Genomic DNA, 23,386 nt, shown 5'->3' with positions numbered 1-23,386 from the left:
AGGGCCTATTTCATGCTGCATCCCAATAAGTAAATAAATAAATGACTGAATAAGGTGCAAACAATGCATTTCATTGTACTTTTCGACGTACATGTGACAAATAAAGGTAACCTTTTTTTAAAAAAAGGTCAAAATTAGCACTAGGGACTTAATAGCCTCTTTCTGCTTCCGGTTCTGTTGTTCTCAGCACAGATCCCTGATCTGCTCCTCTGATGGCGTTTGTCGTGGTGCCCATTTCACCCTGGTGATGTGCCGTACGGTTTATCTGTGGCCGATTGTCCTCAAAGCCACGGTAACGTAGCGGTTTGCACGACGCTATTACAGCTGGGGGCTCTCCGGATTTCGGAGTGCAATTCCAGCACCGTTCTGTAAGGTGTCTCCGTGTGGGATGTGTGGGTTTAACCCGGGTGCTCCGGTTTCCTCCCACAAGCCCAGAGATATAACGTTAACTGGTCATTGTAAATTGTCCCGTGATTAGGCTAGAGTCAGTCGGGGTTGTGGGGTTGCTGGGGCAGCGTGGCTCAAAGGGCCAGAAGGGTCGACTCTGTGCTGTATCACTAAATAAAATAACAAATAAAGTGCTACCAATTTTTGTCTTTACATTTCAGGGTGGCATGGCAGTTGCCTTTAAAGAGTTTGTATGTTCTCTCTGTGGCCTCCTTGTGGCCTTCTTCCAGGTGCTGTGGTTTCCTCCCACATTCCAAAGACATGCTATGTTGGTGTTGGAAGTGTAGTGACACTTGTAGGCTGCTCCCAGCACGATCCTTGCAGATTTGATTTGATGTAAATGCCACATTTCACGGCATATATCAAGGTATATGTGACAAATAAAGCTAATCTTCTCAGAGCAGAACACCTAACTCTATGCTTAAGCCAACACATTGGTATTTACCTTTGATAACTTGTCATCATCCAAGTGATTTTTTTGAATGACATGTTGCAATGCCTCATAAATCTTGTCCTGCAGCTTCTTAATTTTTCTAGCTTCTGTCAGCCATGGTCGATCTGTGGAGACAGGTTTTAAGTTATTCCATAAACAAATAGCACTTGGAAAAGTCACAGATTGGCTACCAGTGAAGCATCTTACAGTATCACAGAGTCCGACCTAGACAGGCACATGGATGAAGGGAAAATGGAAGAGTATGGACTATGAAAGATGGAAGGGTTAGATTGATCAAGGAGTTGGCACAACATCGTGGGCTGAAGGGTCTGTACTTTTTTTGTCTGTTCTGTTCAGACAGTATAATAGCAATAATAATAACTGGGGGGGGGTGCAGCAGCAGAGTAATCAGTGTAACGTTTTAGCGATAAGCGACAGGGGTTCAGTTCCCGCTGCTGTGTGTAAGAACTATGTACGTTCTCCCTGTGACTGAGTTTCTGCCGCATGCTCTGGGTTATTTATTTATTTATTTTTTAATGAGATACAGTGTGGAATAGCCCTTCCAGCCATTTGAGCCACACCGCCCAGCAATCCCCCAACTTAACCCTCATCTAACCACGGGGACAATTTACAGTGACCAATTAACTTACCAACCATATGTCTTTGGACAATGGGAAGAAACTGGAGCAGCCAGAGGAAACCCACGTGATCACGGTGAGAAAGTACAAACTCCTTACAGTGTTTTTCTTCCCACATCCCAAACTAGTACAGGTTAGGGTTAGTAAGTTGTGGGCATAAGACCTTAAGGTATAGGAGCAGAATTAGACCATTTGGCTCATCAAATCTGCTCCACCATTTCATCATGGTTGATCCTTTCCCTCCTCAACTCCAATCTCCTGCCTTCACCCCATATTCCTTCGTGTCCAAACTAATCAAGGAACTATCAACCTCTGCCTTAAATATACCTAATGACTTGGCCTCCACAACTTGTGGCAAAGAATTCCACAGATTCACCCTCTCTGGCTAAAGAAGTTCCTCGTCTGTTCTAAATGAATGTCTCTCTACCGACCCGATTGTCATCAGGATGTGGGGTGTTTGGGGGGGGGCACTAGAGCACCAGAGGAAAGCAGACAATCAAAGGAAGGACAGGGAAACTCCACGCAGGCAGTTTTGGAGATCGGAATTGAATTTGGGTCATTGGAGCTGTGAGGCAGCAGTACCACCTGTCACACCAACGTGCTGCTCGTCATCTAGTAATTTATTTGTTTAATGAGATATGGTGCGGAATAGGCCCGTCTGGCCCTTTGAGGCACGCCACCGCTCTCTGATAATCACTCATTGATGTCTAATTGAATATGCAGATTGATACATTTTATTAGGAAAAGCTAAACGCCAGCCCACATCAGCAAAATTTTTCAGTCATAACTCCAATTGGTGTTGTACAAGTTCTCCTTTTTCCTGTCATTAAGTTGAGTCCGGCTCTTCATGACCTCATGGACTATAGGCTCCATGGAGTTTTCATGGCAAAATACGGAAGTAGATTGCCAGGCCTTTCCCTTTCTTCCACGCAGATACTGGGACCTGGCTGGGTTTGAACTCAGGACCATCTGCCTTGTAGTCCAGTGCTGATACCACTACACCACCAGCCAGCCCTTTTTATATCACCGACATTAAACACATCCTTATACTCCAGTACATTTTAAAAGCCACTTCCCTCTGCCTTTGGATTTCTGAACACTAACTTACTATTCCCCTCTCTTTCTCTCTTTCATGCTCTCTCTATTTTTCTCTCTCTCTCTCTCTCATATGGTACTTACAGTTTTTTTATGTTTTGTGCTGTACAGCTGCAATGTCAATGATAATAAATCTGACACTGAAACATCTTATTTGGCCACGATGACACGATGTCTGCAGTAACTCGCTTCATGGAAATTAGCCGCTATGTGGCAACAATGACTCGATTGAGGATGACTCCACCATTGGTTAGAATGCACGCCAGAAGTGATGAAAATGAGTGCAGAAATGATTATGCAAATCTTTCCCCTCGGTTGTCAATGTAAATATTTAATTACAAACTGGATATTCTGGTTTTATACATCTGGACATTGCAAGACATGGAAGGATATGGTCCAAAATTAGCGTAGAAGGGGAAAACGGTTTGAACAGACAGAATGGACCGAAGGCTCTGTTTCTGTGCTGTACACAGATAGGGTAAAGGCAAGCAGGCTTTTTCCACTGAGGTTGGGTGAGACCAGAACAACAGGTCATGGGTTAAGGGTGGAAGGTGAAATATTTAAGGGGAACATCTTCACGTAGGTATGTGGAGGGGAGGGGTATGGAGGACTAGGGTCTGAGTGCAAGTCGATGGGACTAAGCAGAATAACAGGGCCAGAAGGCCTGTTTCTGAAGGACGATGGAATGTATTACTTATGGAGGCAAGACCTCAATGGAGTGAAATGTCACTGGATTCAGGAATTGTGGCCCATAATCAATCCGCAAAGTGGGCTTTGAACGACAATGGCAAATATTCTCAGGTGCTTGATGACAGTGTCAGAGTTATACAGCGTGGAAACAAGCTCGTTGGCCAACTCATCCATGTCAACCAAGGTTTCCTCCTGAACCAGTTCTATTTGCCTGCATTTGGCCATATCCCTCTCAATGAGGGGTTCCCAACCTGGATTCTACATCCTCCTTGCTTAATGGTATTGGTCCATGACATGAAAACGGTTTGGAACCCCTGCTCTAAACAATTCCTTTCCATATACAGTACCTGTCTGAATGCCTTTTAAAAGTTTCCTTCTCCCATCCTAAGATGAGGCGCACATAGAACACGACAGCACAGGAACGGGCCCTTTGGCCCACAATATCTGTGCCACACACTATGCCAAATTAAACAGCTTGTACATGATCCATATCCCTCCATATTCAGATGTCTAAAAGCCTCTTAAAATCACCATCGCATTTGCTTCCACTGATTTCTCCATTCTGCAATAAGCAACCTACATTTAACCCAGAGTACAGTGATTAATGAACAATCCAACCGCATGGAGAATGGCCAAGAGGAAGGACATAAAACTTGGCCACATTACATTTGCTCGTCTTCCTTCCACCTAGCACTACTTACTTTCCCTTCATAAAGTATCTTGGCTTAATTTTGAGCACTTTGTCTTTTTCCCCCAGAACCAGAGGATCAAAAACAAGAGAGCATGGACTTAAGGTGAGAGAAGAAAGATTTAAAAGGAACTTGAGGAGCACTTTTTTTTCCCACACAAAGGATGATATCTTTGTGGAATGAACTGCCTATGTGGCAGGTACAATAACATATGGTAAGAGACAGTTGGACAGGTACATGGATTGGAAATGTTTACCAAGTGATGAATCAAATGCTGGCAAGTGGTTCAAGCTGGGTCAGCATGGACCAGTTGGGCCGAAAGGCCTGTTTCTGTGCTGAATGACTCTATGACTAAATGTTAAATGGGGAACCATGGAAAGGAAGCCAATTGTTGGCATTAACTTCTACATCACTGCACATACAACATTTTACTAACACACACGAAATACAGGTCAGGCAGCATCAATGAAAAAGAATAAAGAGTCGATGCTTCAGCCTGAGACCCTTCATCGTACTGATAAAGGATCTCGGCCTGAAATCTCGGCTCAACTCTTTATTCCTCTCCATTGATGCTCCCTGATCTGCTGAGTTCCTCCACCATTTTTGTGTGTGTTGCTCTGGATTTCCAGCATCTGCAGAATCCCTGTGGTTTTGATTTTACAAACAGGAGCCGAGCTGCAGTTCCTGGAACGGTGCGGGAGTATTTAGTGTACACACCTGGTGACAATAAGATGCCAGCCGTGAACAATGCAATCTCTTCCTCTGTCAAATGCAGGCAGCACAAGCTTTTAGCGAATTCAAAAACAACACTGATAAAGTCATCACAGCCTGAAGAAGAGAAGAAATTGGAAATACTGTAATTCTATTTACAGGAACATGTGAAAAGAAATTAAACTGAAACAGATGACCCTTACTGAGATGCACTCTCATGGATTGGTATAGTAAGGGCTCTTCACAAGACCACAAGAAGCTGCAGTGAATTGTGAACGAGCCCAGTCGATCACAAAAAGAAGCCTCCCCTCCATTGCATTTCCCGCTGCCTCAGGAAAGCAGCCATCTTAATCGAAGACCCCTCCCACCCCGGCCATTCTCTCTTCTTCCCTCTCCTTTCAGGCAGAAAGTTCAGAAATATCCCACTGCTGTCAGACTCCTGGACAGACCTCTTATTTGATAAAGATGAAATCTTGATCTTTTGATCTATATCTCTGAAGATTTATCCTGGGGTCAACATATTGATGCAATTATGACATGGGGCTATATTTCATTAGGAGTGTGAGGAGATTTGGTACGCCACCACAGAGTCTAGCACATTTCTACAGATGTACCGTTGAGAGGATTCTAACTGGGTGCATCACCATCTGACATGGAGGGGCCACTGCACAAAATCGGAAAAAGCTGCAGAAAGTTGCAAACTCAGCTAGCTAGCTCTGTCATGAGCACTAATCTCCCCACCACTGAGTACACCTGTACACCTTCAAAGTGCGATGGCTCAAAAAGGTAGCATCCATCATCATGAACATCCAACATCGAGGACATGCCCTCTTCTTATTGCTACCATCAGGGAGGAGGTACAGGAGCCAGAAGACACAGTGTCTTCCCCTCCACCATCAGATTTCTGAACAGACAATGAACCCATGAACACTACCTCATATTTTTGCACTACTTATTTCATTTAAAAAATATATATACAGTATATTTCTTGTTACAATTTATAGTATATTTATGCATTCCACTGTACTGTTGCTACAAAACAATAAATTTCATGACATATATATAGCTAGGGTGCCTAAAACCTTTGCACAGAATACTGTATTTGCCAAGGTGAAGTCGAGAGTGGGTTTGTGAATCTAACAGGAGCAGAGGGGGAGGCGCGGGTGCAGACACCCAGCTCTAGTACACCAGGCAAGATCATCTGATTCCAAACAATTGGTTTATTGATCATTACAAAATGTCTCTCTGGTGCGTCCCCCTCCCTCTCCTCTCTCTTCCTCTTTTCCCAACCATGATTCCTCTCCCCCTGCCCACATCCCACTCTTAGTCCACAATAGAGACCCATATCAGAATCAGGTCTATCATCACTCACATATGTCGTGAAACTTGTTTTAAATTTGCGGCAGCAGTACAATGCAATACATAAAATTACTACAGTACTGAGCAAAAGTCTTAGGCACCCTAGCTCGCTCTCTCTATATATAAATATATATATATATATATATATATAAGACTTTTACAAAGTAGTGAATGTCAGTGATAATAAACCTGATTCTGATTTTCACAATGATCTTTGCACTTTGTCTACCTGCACTGCACTTAATCTCTAAGTGTAACACTACATTCTTTTGACCTGCATTAATGGACTTGTGTATGGAATGATCTGTCGGATAGGATGGAGACAAGAGCTTTTCACTGTATTGTGGTACATGCAACAATACAGCTTCAATCCCACTATTATCAGACACTTATTCGATAAGATGGGACTATTGACCTCACAATCTACCTTGTTATGACCTTGTGCTTTATTGTTTACCTGCAATGTACTTTTTCCAGTAGATTTTACACTTAATCTGCTTTGTTATTGTTTTACTTTATTCGAGCACGATAGATGGTGTAACGATTTGATCTGTAGAAACCAATTACCAGTTAGATTCCAAACAGCAGTGATAAACCTTATCTTCATGATAAAACAAATGGGGTTGCGTCCTTGCCCATCATGTACGTTGATGTCATGTCCAAGGAAGCTCACTAACGCCTCTACTTCTCCAGTTGGCTAAAGAAATTCAACACATCCCCGTCGACTCTTACCTATCTTTATTCATGCACATTCGAAAGCTTGGTACGGCAACTGCTCTGCACATGACCATAAGAAACTGCAGGGAATTGTGGACACAACTCAGCACATCACAGGAAACAGCCTCACCTCCATGGACTTTATCTATACTTCTCACTACCTCAGTAAAGCAGACAGCATAATCAAATCCCCATCCACCCCAGACATTTTCTCTTCTTTACTCTCCCACTGGGCAGAAGATACAAAAACCTGAAAGTACATACCATCAGGCTCAAACACTGCTTTGACTCCATGTTATTAAACTCTTAAATGCACTTCTTGGCTTCATGATCTACCTCATTATGATCTTGCATTTTATTATTTACCTGCACTGCATTCTTTTGGTCACTTGTACACTTTATCCTGCATGGTTATTGTTTTATCTTAGTCTGCTCAATGCACTGTGTAATGATCTGATCTGTATAAACAGTATGCAAGACAAGCTTTTCATTCTATTTTAGTGCATGTGACAGTAATAAATATTAATATTCTTAGCAGAGTTGTCAACAAATTTCTAGGCCAGATGCATTTTCTTCTGATATCTGATTTTCATAGTTACAAAGTCTTACCCAATGACTTGAAGATCTGTGTGCTTCCATACTTCCCTTCGAAAAACAATGTGTTGTTCATAGGGTTATACGCTCGGCACATTCGAACCAACAACACCTCAAGGCAACCTAAGATGAGAAGACAAAAAAATCATCTGTCAGAAAATTTGGGCAGATCAACTCTGTACCAATTATTTGTTGCACAACTAGTAAATTTCACATCTGGATTAAGACCATTGGACATAGGAGCAGAATTAGGCCATTCAGCCCATCGAGTCTGCTCCAGCATTCCATTATGTCTGATATATTGTCCCACTCAACCCCATTCTCCTGCCTTCTTTCTGTAACTTCTCATGCCCTTACAAATCTTGAAAAGGATATCATGCTCAGCAAGGTGGACCAACAACAGAAGAAAGGAAGGTCGCCAATCAGGTAGATGGACACAATAAGGACAGCTATGAACGTAACATTATCAATAATGAGCCGCCTGTGAGAATCAAAACTCACTTAGGGCAACTATCCATAGGGTCGCCATGAGTCGAGGACGACTCGACAGCAGTTAACAACAACAATAACTAATCATGAACCTATCAATCTCCGCTTTAAATATGACTTGGCCTCCACAGCCATCTGGGTCAATGAATTCCACAGATTTACCCTCCTCTGGCCAATGAAATTCCTCTCCATCTCTGTTTCTAAAGGGATGTCCTTCTATTCTGAGGCTGTGACCTCTGGTCCTAGACGCCCCTACTATAGGAAACATCCTCTCCACATACACTTTATCTAGGACTTCCAATATTAGAAAAGTTTTAATGAGATCCCTCCTGATTCTTCTAAACTCCTCCAGTGAATACAGGCCCAGAACCACCAAATGTTCCTCATATGTTAACCCTTTCATTCCCAGGATCATTCTCACGATTACCTCTGGATCCTCCCCAGTGACTCAATCCAATTAACACTGGCATACCAAACAGAACATCCAAAATGAGAAACAAAAGCTGCTTTATTTCAATAGGAAAAACATAGTTCAAGTTAACGATTACACTGTGGTTTTCTATCAAAGCTCAATATGCAACCTTTCTTTTCTGGTGTTCCCTGGCGTTATAACAGTTGTGGAAGATTATACAAAGGAGTGTCATTTGTAGCCGTCAGTGCATCACTTTACATCGCCAGCAATCTTCGATTGGGGTTTAATTACCACCGCTGCCAGTAAGGAAGTTGTACATTCTTCTTGTGACCGTGTGGATTTCCTCCAGGTGCTCTGGTTTCCTCCCACAATCCAAAGACAGTTAGGGTTAGTGAGTTAAGGGCATGCTATGTTCAAAGTTCAAAGTCAATTTATTATCAAAATACGTATCTGTCACCACACGCAGCATCTGCCCTGAGATTCATTTTCTTGTGGTTATTCACAGTAGACACAAAGAAACACAATAGGATCAAAGAAAAACTACACACAAAGGTGGATAATCAACCAATGTGCAAAAGACGACAAACTGTGCAATACAAAAATAAAACATAATACTAACAAATACGTAATTGAGTAATAAATAATAATGAAAACATGATTTGTAGAGTCCTTGAAAGTCCTTGACACAGAAGTGTGGCAACACTTCAGGTTGGCCAGCACAATCCTGGCTGATTTGATTTGACGCAAATGACACAATTCATTGTATGTTTTAATGTACATATGATAAATAAAGCTCATCTTTTAAATCTTTTGTACTGGAGAACTGGTGGATTGGAAGATATTATAAACTATACTGGGGGTATAGTTGTAATCCACCCTACCCCATAGCGAAGCAAAAGATCAGCTGCTACACTGGTTTTAAGTTCAGCCCCGCTTTAATACTGGTGAAATCAAGCCTGATTAACCTTCGTTATCCGCTATTCATATAGGTGACTTATTTTGTAATAAAAATAGGGACTGGGCTGAGTAGCTGTGCAGAAAGTGGCAGGTGTGGAGTCATTAATCAGCCTTTCTCAAACTTTTTGCCCTGGATGAACCCTTGAAATAATTTTCAGGTCTCAGGGAACCCCTATATAAAAATTATTATATCTACAGCTCATGGTACATTAGCATGATCAGTAAGTTGTAGATGTAATAATCCAAAAATAATTGTCAATGCTCTTTTAAGTAGAGAATGAATTTTTAGCTTACCTTTCTTGAAATAATCTCTTTCTTTCCCTCTCACAAAATTGAAAACCTCATAAGGCAAGCATAATAAATTTCTTATTTCCATGTCAGACGAGATAAGCACACAGATTTCATCAACAGAAATGAGATGATTTCTATCCTTGCTTTTGATGCTTGTTAAACACGAGAAAGCTTGCTCATACACGTAAGAATAGTGAATAGTATGAATAGTAGGATACTCTTCTTTCACAGAAATCCAGAGCTTGTCCAGGGACAAGTCAGTAAATCTCATCTTGAGTGCAGCTCACAAAGTTCTTCATCTTCTCTTAAAGTCAAGTTCTCAGGCTGAGCAGAAGATCCAGAGAAAGAGTCCCTCACCTAGTCATACACTTGTGTTGAAAATGAGGAAAAATACTGTTCAATTTTGTTTTGCAGGTCTTCTTGGTGGTTTTCAATAAGCCTCAAGATTTTCTGATATCCTTCCTAACTCTCAAGCCCAAGCAGCAGTGGAAGCATTTCCAGATTTCCTTTTACAACATGATTGTTCCAAAGATTCAGTTTCCTTTTAAATCCAAGAACCTTGCCACTTGGAAGTCAAAACATTTTCTCTAGGGCCTTGCAGAAACTTGTTCAACTGGTTCATATGATGAAATATGTCTGTTAAGTAGGCTAGTTTCTGGACGCCTTCTTTATCTTCAAAGTGCTCAGCAAAATCTGGCCTACCACTTCCTTGAAAGTACTCCTGCAATTCACCTTTCAGGTCAAACACCCTGCTGCCCTGCTAAGCCACCGGATTTCTGAATGTAGCAGGAGATTGGTGTGCTCTTTGCCTAGGCTTTCACACAGTTTTTTTAAAACATTCTCTAGTGAACTGGTCTTAAAGCTACTAAATAACCTGTTTCCCGAATCTATCTTTTTACTGACTGTGACTTTATTTTCAAAAGCTTTAATCTGTTTATTTAGAGATTCCAATAGTCATTTAAAATAATCAGCATTTTTATGTGTCGTATGGCTGTGATTTGTAGTTAAGTGCCTTTTCAATTTTGCTGGAGCTATTGCTACGTCTGTAAGTTGTTTGCCACAGACTAGGCACAATGGAACGGAACAACTCGGATCACCAGTCCATGTAAAACCCATAGATGAGTAGCTTTCATTGTAAAGACAGAGTTTTTTTGTGTCCGTTGTTGCACTAGTGCAGTGAAATGACTCAAAAGATTGTAATTCTCATCATTAACCTTATCCAAATTGTCTGTACTCCTAGGCACAGAACTGTCTTCCGTCTTAGACCTCCTCTTCAAAAATCAATACACTGGACCGTCTTTAGAATGAAAATTTCCCTCCAGTTTCCTATGACACTGGTAGCTTGTTTGCCCCCATAAATCAGTCGGTGGCGTGAAAGGGAAAGTTAGGGGAGGTAATTCGGGAGGGAGAGGCTGACGTCACAGCCCAAGTTTGGCAAGTCTACTCAATGCTCAGAAAGCGCACTTCATGCTCCTTATCAGCCTACGTGCAATATAGTGCTCACCAATTATCAACTGCCTCCCCTGCCTCTTGTCAAAAACTGAGAATGGACTCAACCAAATAAACAAGGTCCTACTGCACACTGCCGTACTGGGCTGAGACTGCTAACAGGGTTACTCAGTCACTGCCTACCACTGTAAGTGCTCAAAAAATGATAGTTTTTTTAAAATCACAATCTCTCACAGAATCCCTAGTGACCTCCGTGGAACGCCAGCTGAGAAACCCTGCATTAGACTATGCACAGTCATTACCAGAATCCGTATAGGATACTGTTACTAAAAAAAATTAAAATTATGCAACTTTTCAAAAGTTACCATACAGCTACATTGGTATTTCTCAACATACATGCTACTTATAGGCCACATAGAGTATTTAGAGTATTTCTGTAAACTAAAGCATATTCATAGATTTCAAAGATTTTCACAGCAGTCATAGAGTCCTTTCTCACATACGGATGTGAAACGTGGACACTCACCAAGACGATGCGAAAGTCTCTAGATGGTTGCTATACACGAATGCTCCAGATGGCTCTTGACGTGAGCTGGCAACAGCACATGACGAACGTCGAGCTCTATGACGACCTACCGATGCTCACCACTAAAATCGAGGTGAGAAGACTGCAACTAGCGGGGCACTGTCTATGCCACCCCGAGCTACCTGCCAGCCTAGTCATCATATGGGAGCCCAAGCATGGGAGGATGAACCCTGGGCGCCCTCCCAAGACTGTGGTCAACACGCTCCTAGAAGACAGCGGCGCAGCTAATGTAGATGAACTCTACACACTGATGATGAAGAGGAAGAAGACATTGTGCCCGATGCCGGCCCCCTAGGCCTGAGTTGACGTAGTAGTAAAGTAAATGTATTCAATGGAATGTCTTCACTTTAGCTACAATTGTCTGTTCTTTCAACTTTGATGCATAAAACATATCTCTTCTTTCCACTTCAATATTAGAAGTAAAACTACAAATAAAGTTAATAAACCTATAATAAAAATATAAAGAATTTCTTGGGAATATTTTCATACTGCTGACTACTGCCTGGAAATGTACTTTCAACTGGTAGATATAGGTCTGCATATAGAACTCTGGTAATGAAACTCATGCAGCTGACGTTAATAAATTCCAGACGCTGGCTATAGCATGTAAACGTCGACTGCGCCTCTTCCTATAGATGCTGCTTGGCCTGCTGCGTTCACCAGCAACTTTGATGTGTGTTGCTTGAATTTCCAGCATCTGCAGAATTCCTGTTGTTTGCATGTAAATGCTCCTGTGTTATATGTTTGGCTCCACAACAGAAAACATATTTCTAGGAATTAGTCCATAAGACTGCAAGACATTGGAGCAAAATTGGGCCATTCAGCCTATTGACTCTACTATTGGATCTTGGCTGATTAATCATCTTTCTCAAACCCATTCTCTTATCTTCTCCTTGGAACCTTGGATGTCCTGACTAATCAGGAAAATATCTACCTCCACTTTGAATATCCCCAATGACTTGGCCTCTACAGCTGTCTGTACAATGAATTCCCTAGACTCACCACACTCTGGCTAAAAAAATTCCTCCTCATCTCTGTTCTAAAAGGATGTCCTTGTGTTCTGAGGCCATGCCCTCCGGTCCTAGTCCTTATCAGTATAGGAAACATCCTCTCCATGTCCAGTTCATCTAGGCTTTTCAATATTCTATGGTTTTCAATGAGATCCTCCCTCATTCTTCTAAACTCCAGCGAATACAGGCCCAAAGCCATCAAATTCTTCCTATACATTAACTCTTTCATTCCTGGAGCCATTCTTGTGACCTTTCACTGGCCCTCTCCAATTCCAGCACCTCCTCTCTTAGATAAGGGGCCCTAATCTGCTCACAATGTAGTCAGTTACACAGAATCAGAAGGTAGTTCAACTTATCCCACTGATTATAAGTCAATTCCAGTTCTGGGAACTAGTTGAAATGCTATGAAAATACCTAAAGTCTTTACAGAACCTATCTTAAGATAAGGGTGGCATGGTAGCATGGTGGTTAGCACAACACTATTACAGCACTAGCGACTCGGGTTCAATTCCCGCCCTTACCTATAAGGAGCTTCTACATTCTCACCATAACCACATGGGGTTTCTCTGGGTGCTCCAGTTTCCTCCTATATTCCTTCCCAAAGACATATGGGATTAGTAGGTTAATTGGTCACTTGGCTGTATTTGGGTAGTATGGGCAGTGTGGTCTTGTATCTCTAATTAATATAAAATTAGAAGCAGAGGCACGTACTCTAGTCTCTTGTGTCTGCTCTACACTTCAATACAATCATGGCTGCTCATCTACCTGGGATGGCAGGACTTTCATATGATGAAAGACTGGATCGACTAGGCTTATACTCTCTGGAATTTAGAAGATCGAGGGGAGATCTGATTGAAACATATAAAATTCTAAAAGGATTGGACAGACTAGATGCAGGAAGATTGTTCCCGATGTTGGGTAAGTCCAGAATGAGGGGTCACAGTTTGAGGATAAAGGGGAAGCCTTTTAGGACCGAGATGAGGAAAAACTTCTTCACACAGAGAGTGGTGAATCTGTGGAATTCTCTGCCACAGGAAACAGCTGAGGCCAGTTGAAGGCTATATTTAAGAGGGAGTTAGATATGGCCCTTGTGGCTAAAGGGATCAGGGGGTATGGAGAGAAAGCAGGTACAGGGTTCTGAGCGGGATGATCAGCCAAGATCATACTGAATGGCGGTGCAGGCTCGAAGGGCCGAATGGCCTACTCCTGCACCTATTTTCTATGTTTCTATGTTTACCTTAATGCCAGCTTCATTCTCATGACCTTTCTCTGGCCCTCTCCGATCCCAGCACCTCCTTTCTCAGATAAGGGGCTCTAAACCACTCACAATGTATTCAGTTACACAGAATCAGAAGGTAGTTCAACTTATGCCGCTGATTAATAGTTGCTGACAGAAGTTCTCTTCATTTTAGGTTTTTGCCAGATAGCCATTAGAGAGCTTTCAGACTCACCAACACTCTTAGATACATTGCTATTTCCTTTATCACTTTATGATAGTATTTGAATAGTTCTGCTGAAGTGCTCACATGCCATTTTCCTTGATCAAAGTTGTCATCGCCTGGTTGCTGTTAGAAAATCAGGGTGGGGTTAATCTCTACCTGCTTTGAGGAGAATGATCTGATCGTTCTGACACAGATCCATAAATCCACTGATCCGCTTGGCAAACTCCACCACGTACTGGATAGCATCTGTAACTTGGATCGCACACTGCTGCCACATGGCTTCACAGGACTGTTGAAGCAAAGGACCAGAGTGAATGCACAGCACAGAAGACATTTCCATATTGCTTTCAGCAGATTTAGTTCACAAATCCATAACATAATGCAAGGTCTGGACGAGCAGCCTCAGTGACTGCAAGAAACTAGAGGGTTGTGAACGCAGCTCAGCATATTACAGAAATCAGCCTCCCCTCCACAGACTCTGTCTACACTTCTTGCTGCCTTGGTAAAGCAGCCAGCATAATCAAAGACCTCACCCGCAGACATTCTCTCCTCTCCTCCCTCCCAGCAGGCAGAAGATCCAAAAGCCTGAAAGCACATACTGCCAACCTCACGGACAACATCTACCCCACCGTTATAAGGTCATTCGATGATCCCCTTGTATGATAAAATAGATTCAAACCTCACAATCTACCTTGTTATGGCCTTGGCACCTCACTGTCTACCTGCACTGCACCTTCTCTGTAGCTGTTACACCTTTTTCTGCATTCTGTTATTAATTTACTTCGAAGCACTTTGCAATGAATGGATCTGTATGTACAGATCTGTCTGTATGAGACAACCTTTTCACTCTTCTTCAGTGCATATGACAATAATAAAGCAATTCCATTCCTAGGCACTATTTGAAATGCCACGGAAATACCCAAAGTCTTTACAGAAACTACCTTAAGATAAGGGCAGCATGGTAGCATAGTGGTTAGCACAATGCTATTACAGTACCAGCCACCCGGGTTCAATTCCCACCCTTGCCTGTAAGGAGTTTTTGTACATTCTCCCTGTAACTACATGGGGTTCCTCCAGGTGCTCTGGTTTCCTCCTATATTCCAAAGATGTACAGGGTTTGTGGGTTAATTGGTCACTTGGGTCACTTGGGTGTATTTGGGTAGTGTGGGTTTATTGGGCTGGAAGGGTCTGTAACTGAGCTGTATCTCTAATTAAAATAAAATAGAAGCAGAGGCACGTACTCTAGTCCCTTGTGTCTGTCTACACTTCAATACAATCATGGCTGCTCATCTACCTTAGTGCCAGCTTAGTTTACTAATCCAATATCCCCAATCTGCAGAGATCTATCAATGGTATCAAAGTCATTGTCAATCCATGCAGTGAATTGTGTGTATATCGTGGCAAGGTTCCTGCGAATCGCTCGTAACCTGGATGATCTACGAGTCAGAAATGTGGCCATAAACCAAGTTACCACCAGGCAGAATATACTCGCTGGGAAATCTGGCCCACTGCTCCCCCAAGCACTCATTCGTATGCATGGGCTGTACACAAGTCAGGTGTTTGTAAGCTGGGGAGTAGCTCCACTTGTGGAGTACCCGCACTAGGGGAGCGCCTGGACAAAAATTCCATGAGCCTCAGTATCGGGTAAACATTTCGGACACAACACCAACCATAGTAATGCAGTGGCTGAGGCAAACTTCTTCCCAGGTTGACTGGGAAAGCAGAAAGCTATAGCTGGCAATCAAAGATTAAAATGGCAAATAAATCTCAAAGGAATTTTCTTTCTTATTGTATTGTCTTTTAAAATATTCTCATCCTGGTTTAGTGAAACTATTTAATTTGGAGATTGTTATTTTTAAATTAATTTTTCAAAAGCAGAGATAAATCAAAATAACTAGGGAGGAAAGCTTGTCTATCAACCAACTGGTTTCAATATGTTTTTTGACAGTAGGTCTCCTCAAAAGGGTTTAAATTGTACCTTATTTTGAAAGTTCCTTATCTCTTCCTGTGTATACAACTGCCAGGCAAGCTGCTTCAACTCCTCAACAGTGTACTGGCAAGTCTCTAGGTGGGATTCCACCACGTTCTGTGATATTCGATCTGAATGAAAGAGTAAGCAGGATTTAAAGAGGGAGTACAAAGGTCTGGGTTCAAGGCTGCCAAATTAATGAGATTTACTTCTACAGATCCTAGTTTCTTAGCTTAAAAACTGCAAAGTTAATTTATAGGTTCTTGTTTCTAAATCTGTCATATTCTGCCTCTACCATTGGACTTGCTCCTGCACTTATGTTCGAAACAAAATTGCCCACAAAAGATGGGGTGTTATGATGAAGTTGTATAAGATGTTGTTGAGGCTTTATTTGGAGTGTTGTGGGCAGTTCTGGTCCCCCACCTACAGGAAAGATACCAATAAGATTGAAAGAGTGCAGAGAAAATTTACAAAGACGTAGCCAGGACCTGGGAGCCTGAGTTATAGGGAAAGGTTGAATACCTGAGGACTTTATTCCCTAGGGCACAGGAGAATGAAGAGAGATTTGATAGAAGTATACAAAATTATGAGGGGTATAGATTGGGTAAATGCAAATAGGCTTTTTCCGTTGAGATTGGGTGAGACTAGAATTAGAGGTCATGGGTTGAGGGTGAAATGTGAAATGTTTAAGAGGTACATGAGGGGGAACTTTTTCACTCAGTGTGGTGAGTGTGTGAAATGAGCTGCCAGTAGGAGTGGTGGATGTGAGTTCGATTTCAACGTTTAAGAGAAGTTTGAATTTTATGGATGGGAGAACGGTCCAGATGCAACTCAATGGGACTAAGCAAAATATTAGTTCAGCACCGGTTAGATAGGCCAAAAGGCCTGTTTCTGCCCAGTAGCTCCCTATGACTCTAAGTTGGCACCAGTTCATGCTGACAACAGTCGAGTTAATGAAATGGGCCTCCGAAGTCCTGCACAAACAGGACAACCAAGAGGCTACCTTCATAACCAAGATGATTTAGAAAAGATTTGGAATTATATGTTTACTTATGCAGACAAAGTGAAATAACGAGAGGGAACGAAACATTAGATGGAAGGACAGAGGGAGGAAAATGTGGGACTAACCATGAATAACCAACTCTCTGAGTAACACATACAAAACGCTGGAGGAATTCATCAGGTCAGGCAACATCTATGAAAATGAATTACATTCGAAGTTTCGGGCTGAGACCCTTCCTCAGGACTGGAGAGGAAGGGGGAAGATACCAGATTAAGAAGGTGGGGGAGAGGAAGGACAAGCTAGGAGGTGATATGTGAAGCCAGGTGGGTGGGTGAGGGGGGAATGAAGTAAGTAGCTGGGAGGTGATTAGTGGAAAAGGTTAAGGGCTGGAGAAGTAAAAATCTGTACTGTGGACTTCACAGATATGACACTAGATATTTTACGTCCATGTAACCGATGATATCAAATACACACCATTGTGGAATTTTCATAATTACAAGTTTTCAAAGTTTGTAATCATAAAAACTTCGTAACAGTGTGTATTGAACGTTATTGTTATGGAATAATAATTACAAGCCCCATGGCTCTGGAGTCCAGAAGAACTGGTGGGGTCTCATTGAACCCTATCAAATACTGAAAGGCCTCGATAGAGAGAATATAGAGAGGATGCTTCCTGTAGTGGGAAAGTCTAGGACCAGAATGCACAGCCTCAGAATAGAGGAGTATCCATTGAGAATGGAGATGAGGTAAAATTTCTCTAGCCAAAGAGTGTTGAATCTGTGGAATTCATTGCTGTGGCTGTGGAGGCCAAGTCATTGGGTAAATTTAAGGCAGAGGTTGATAGATTCTTGACTAGTCAGGGCATGAAGGGTTACAAGGAGAAGGCAGCAGATTGGGGCAGAGAGGGAAATGGATCAGCCATGATGAAATGACAGGACAGACTTGATGGGCCCAATGGCCTAATTCTGCTTCTATATCTTATAGTTTTAAGTAAGCTTGTCTCCTCCCTTTCACGGGGAATTCTGCAGATGCTGGAAATTCAAGCAACACACATCAAAGTTGCTGGTGAACGCAGCAGGCCAGGCAACATCTACAGGAAGAGGTACTGTCGACATTTTGGGCCGAGACCCTTCGTCAGGACTAACTGAAGGAAGAGCTAGTAAGAGATTTGAAAGTGGGAGGGGGAGATCCAAAATGATAGGAGAGGACAGGAGGGGGAGGGATGGAGCCAAGAGTTGGACAGTTGATTGGCAAAAGGGATATGAGAGGATCATGGGACAGGAGGCCTAGGGAGAAGGAAAAGGTGGGGGGGAAACCCGGAGGATGGGCAAGGGGTATAGTCAGAAGGACAGAGGGAGAAAAAGGAGAGAGAGAGAGAAAGCTAATGCCCCACCTTCCCCTTGTACCCCATCCGTTATTTACTTATATACACACATTCTTTCTCTTTCTCTCTTTTTTCTCCCTCTGTCCTTCTGACTATACCCCTTGCCCATCCTCCGGGTTTTTCCCCCCCTCCCCCTTTTCCTTCTCCCTGGGCCTCCTGTCCCATGATCCTCTCATATCCCTTTTGTCAATCACCTGTCCAGCTCTTGGCTCCATCCCTCCCTCTCCCGTCTTCTCCTATCATTTCGGATCTCCCCCTCCCCCTCCCACTTTCAAATCTCTTACTAGCTCTTCCTTCAGTTCGTCCTGACCAAGGGTCTCGGTCCAAAACGTCGACTGTACCTCTTCCTAGAGATGCTGCCTGGCCTGCTGCGTTCACCAGCAACTTTGATGTGTGTTGCTCCTCCCTTTCAAATTATTTGAGGGATGAAGTTTAAAAATCACAAGATGTACTGAAGACATATGCCACACTTCCTTCGTCACTACAGGTGAAGAGCATAAGAGTCAGGAAGGCATGATGCAGTTGTATTAAACTGTCATTCAGCAGCACTTGGAGTATTGTACACAGTTCTGGTTGTCCCATTACAGGAGGGATGTGGAGGCTTTGGGCAGGGTGCAAAAGAGGCTTTTCAGGATGCTGCCTGGATTAGAGACTACCAGCTCTAAGACGGTCAAATAGGTGGGACAAACTTGGATTGTTTTCTCTGGCATGCCGGAGGCTGAGGAGAGACCTTGCGGCAAGTTATAAGATTTGTAGAGGTTAGCACGACACTATTACAGCTCAGGGCGTCCGAGTTCAATTCCAGCATCCTCTGTGTGAAAAGTTTGTATGTTCTTCCTGTCAGCACATAGGGTTCCTCCCACAATCCAAAGATGCACCGGTTAGTAGGTTAACTGGTTGTTGCAAGTTGTCCTGTGATTAGGCGAGAGTTAAATAGATGGGTTGCTAGGTGGTGCAGTTCACTGGGCCAGAAGGGCTTGTTGTGCAATGCATCTCATTCGTTTGTTATGTGCTATGTCATATTACCTAGGCAGTCACATTTTTGGCAAATTTTTCTACAGAAATGATTTGCCATTGCCTTCTTCTGGGCAGTGTCTTTACAAGACTGGTGACCCCAGCCATTACCAATACTCTTCAGAGACTGTCTGCCTAGTGTCAGTAGTTGCATAACCAAGACTTGAACACTAGAGAGCTTTAAGAGGGAAAAAGTTTCAAGGAAAAGGATGAGTTGGTTTGATCATTTATTTATTTTACACGGAGTATGGTGGGTGCTGGATCGCTTTGCCAGGGGTGGTAGTGGAAGTAGAAATGATAGTGATGTTCAAGAGGTTATTTCGAGGGGTACTTAATCGGAAAGAGAGGGTTATAGATCATGTGTAGGCTGAAGAGCCTATGGCCGCTGCAAGATTGGGGTTCAATTCTGCCACAGTCACTAAGGAGTTTGTACGTTCTCCCTGTGACCATGTGGGTTTCCTCCTGGTGCTTCAATTTCCTCCCACATTCCAAAACATACGGGTTAGTGTTAATAAATTGTGGGCATGGAACATCGGCACCGGAAACATGGCGATAACTGCAATATGCCCCCAGCACATACATGATTTGAAACAATGTGCTTCACTGTACACTTCAATGTGCATGCCACAAATAAAGCTAATCTTTAAGTGCGTAAATGTAGGTAACAAAATGAAAAAGATCTGGGATACCAATGGATGGAGGAGCTAGACTGGACCCAATAGCCTCCAAATTTGATCCAAGGTCCAAATCGAAGCCCAAAAGTCAATCAGAAGTCAAGGCCCAATGACCAGAGCCTGGGTCGGTGAATCTCTGAGTCCACTGGGATGAAGTCAGGGCCCAGTGTCTGTGAATCCAAGAGTCTGCTGGAAGCTGAAAGAGGACTGTCTGCCCTGGAGTAGGAGGACCGTGTATGGGCGTGAGTGGGTGGGTGGGAGGAATGGGGCATGTTTCACTGTATGTCCTGTGTTGTTCTGCCGAGCATGCTATGTTGGTGACAGAATTTGTAGCAAACTGCAGGTCACCCCTATAACATCCTTGGGTGTGTTGGTTTTTAAATGCAAATGACGCATTGCACCATTCGGTTCAACGTGCATGTGATAATTAAATTTAAATCTGAAACCTCATCCATCTAGATTCTCCAGATGCTGAAAATCCAGAGCAACACATTCAAAATGTATCGAGGAACTCAGCAGATCAGGCAGCAGCTATGGAAATGAATAATCAGTCGACATTTTGGGCTGAGTCCTTTTATCAGGACTTGTATCTGATATTCTTTTGTGGCAATTTTGTGGAGAACAAGTTTTAAGAACCCCACACTTCTACCTACCAATTTAATAAGTAATACATACCTATCTCTGCCATTGAAATTTCACTGGCCAGTGAACTATTCTCTGGAGAGGGGTATGGGAACAAACTGGGTTCCAGCATTATTTCATATATAGACTCCTGCTTTATATGTTTAATTTCATTTACATCCATGGCAGACTGATCAGGAGAAGGCTCAGCGGAGGCTGAAATATCAAAATTATAAAAATTGCTTCCTCCTTCAGGGGTCAGCGGAAAGTCAAACAGGAGCCCTTCTGAGAAGGTGCTGCTGATCTCATCCAGATCTCCGAGTCCACTACTGACGCTGTTTGGGTAGCCTCGCGCAAGGCCCTCGGAGTCCTCCTTGGTTGCCAGCTGTTCTTGATGCTGTTGATGCTTCTGAACCTCTGCATAGAGACTGTCACGTTGCTTTTTGGACATCCGACCAAACTTCACAGCTGGAGAAGGGAAAACCCTTGTTAGTAATTGCTTGACTATCTCTGTTATAAAGTCATGTGGTCATACAGAACAGAAACAAGCCCTTTGGCCCACTGGCCATGGAGGGCTTATCTATAATAATAAATACAAGAGATTCTGCGACTGCTGGAAAACCAGAGCAACATGCACAAAATGCTGAAGGAACTCAGTGGGTTCGGCAGCATCTACGAAGAAGAATAAACAGCTGACGTTCTGGGCTGAGACCTGGCTTCATACATCACATGTCAGCCTGTATTCCTTCTCTTACTCCCCACCTTATCTGGCTTCTTCCCCCTTCCTTTCTAGTCCTGTTGAAAGGTCTTGGTCTGAAATGTCAACTCTTTATTCCTTTCTATAGATGCTGCCTAACCTGCCGCCTTCCTCCAGCATTTTGTGTGTTTTTATCTACAATACAGTAATCCTATTTAACAGCCTTACGTACCCTGGCAAATCAAGTCATTGCCCAGATACTCCTGGTGTGCTCTGAGTGTACCTTGTTCAATTACCAACTCAAACAATGCGTCCCAGATCACGACCATCCTCTCAGAGAGACCAAAAGACATTCCCTCACATCCCCACAAGTGTCTTACCCATTATCCTAGCCTGTGCCTCTGGCTTTAAGCATTTATTCTATACGGATAAGTTTCTTCCAATCTACCCTATCTATGTCCCTCATAATTTGGTATTAATCCGTCATGATTAGAGGACATAACTGGGTGTCCAGTAATCTTTCAGCTATCTTGGTATTTAAAGAATTGAAACTCCTTTGTTTTAAAAAGTCCCTAAAGCTCGGCCAATTTTTCTTCAAGTTCCCCATTTTTGCTTTGAAAACGTAAAAAAAAATTGTATCACTTTCATCCACCAGGGAAAATGGATATTGTGAAAATGAAAAAAAGTAAATATTTGCAAGTTCCTTTGTGAACATTATGGTGAAAGCAACTCTTTCTACTTTAGCATTCCCGAAGAGTTGACGTACTAGGGGTGGAGGGGGGTGCGGGGAGGGAAGGGAAGGGTGATTTAAACTAAAAGTTGCAGGGGATGGGAACCAGAGCAGAGTGTGGAGTGGCTGTGGAGAAAGATCATGTTAAGCCTACAAGATCAGGAATCAGAAGGTTGGACATGGCAGAACTAATGTTCTGAGCTGCATATATTTCAATACAAGGAGTGTTGTAGGAAAGGTGGATGAGCTTAGGACTTGGATCAGCATGTTGAATTATGACATTGTAGCCATAAGTGAGACTTGGTTGCAGGAGGGGCAGGACTAGCAGCTCAGTGTTCTGGGGTTCAATTGTTTTATACGTGATAGAGCAGGAGGGATTAAAGGCGGAGGGGTGGCATTACAAGTCAGGGAAAATGTCACGGCAGTGCTCAGTCAGGACAGACTAGAGAACTTGGGCCAGTGCATCATGGGTAAAGCCCTTCCAACCATTGAGCACATCACATGAAACGCTGTTGTAGGAAAGCAGCATCCATCAAAGACCCTCACCACCCAGGCCATGCTCTTTAAATGCTGCTGCCATCAGGTAGAAGGTACAGGTGTCTCAGGACTTGTACTACCCGGTTCAACAACAGTTACTACACCTCCACCATCAGGCTCTTGAACATAAAAGGATAACTGCACTCATCTATTGAGATGTTCACACAACCAATGATCTCACTTTAAGGACTCTTTATCTTATTTCATGCTCTCGTTATATATTGCTATTTAATTATATTTGCATTTGCAGTTTGTTGTCTTCTCTGCTCTACTTGTTCTTTCATTCATCCTGTTTACAGTTACTATTCTATAGATTTGTTGAGTATGACCACAGGAAAATCTTAGGTTGTATGTGGTGACATATATGTACTCTGATAATAAATTTTACTTTGAACTTTATTGGTAGAAGTGAGGAATAAGAAAGGTATGACTATGTTAATAGGATTATATTATAGACCACCCAACAGTCTGCGGGATTTAGAGGAACAAATTTGTAGAGAGATCACAGATGTTGCAATAAACACAAGGTTGTGATTGTAGCTGATTTTAACTTTCCAGAAATTGACTGGGACTCTCATATTGTAAAAGAGCTGATGGGAAAGAGTTTGCCAAATGTCTTCAGGGAAGTTTCCTTAATCAGTATATAGAAGTCCCAATGAGAGGGTTGATCTCCTACTAGGGAGTGAGACGGGGCAGGTGACAAAAGTTTGGGTAGGGGAACACTTTACATTTAGTAATCATAATGCCA

At 42.7% G+C, this 23,386-nt stretch overlaps 1 protein-coding gene across 1 annotated transcript in view; it reads right to left on the bottom strand.

Moving 5' to 3' along the window:
• The window catches only part of LOC134337239 (nuclear receptor ROR-beta-like), a 121,573-nt gene that overhangs the window by 5,848 nt on the left and 92,339 nt on the right, over window positions 1-23,386 (bottom strand). Inside the window, exons 4-9 of the mRNA XM_063032085.1 lie at window positions 20,729-21,142; window positions 15,988-16,109; window positions 14,166-14,298; window positions 7,389-7,496; window positions 4,710-4,820; window positions 893-1,005 (exon numbers count right to left, since the gene is read on the bottom strand). Coding sequence (XP_062888155.1) covers window positions 893-1,005; window positions 4,710-4,820; window positions 7,389-7,496; window positions 14,166-14,298; window positions 15,988-16,109; window positions 20,729-21,142 — 1,001 coding nt within the window. The remainder of the gene's footprint in view (window positions 1-892; window positions 1,006-4,709; window positions 4,821-7,388; window positions 7,497-14,165; window positions 14,299-15,987; window positions 16,110-20,728; window positions 21,143-23,386) is intronic.

The sequence above is a fragment of the Mobula hypostoma genome, chromosome 24 (assembly GCF_963921235.1).
Source record: "Mobula hypostoma chromosome 24, sMobHyp1.1, whole genome shotgun sequence".
In the NCBI taxonomy this organism is placed as follows: domain Eukaryota; kingdom Metazoa; phylum Chordata; class Chondrichthyes; order Myliobatiformes; family Myliobatidae; genus Mobula; species Mobula hypostoma.
The sequence above is the reverse complement of the archived record's forward strand: the minus strand, read 5'-3'. Positions and strand labels throughout refer to the sequence as shown.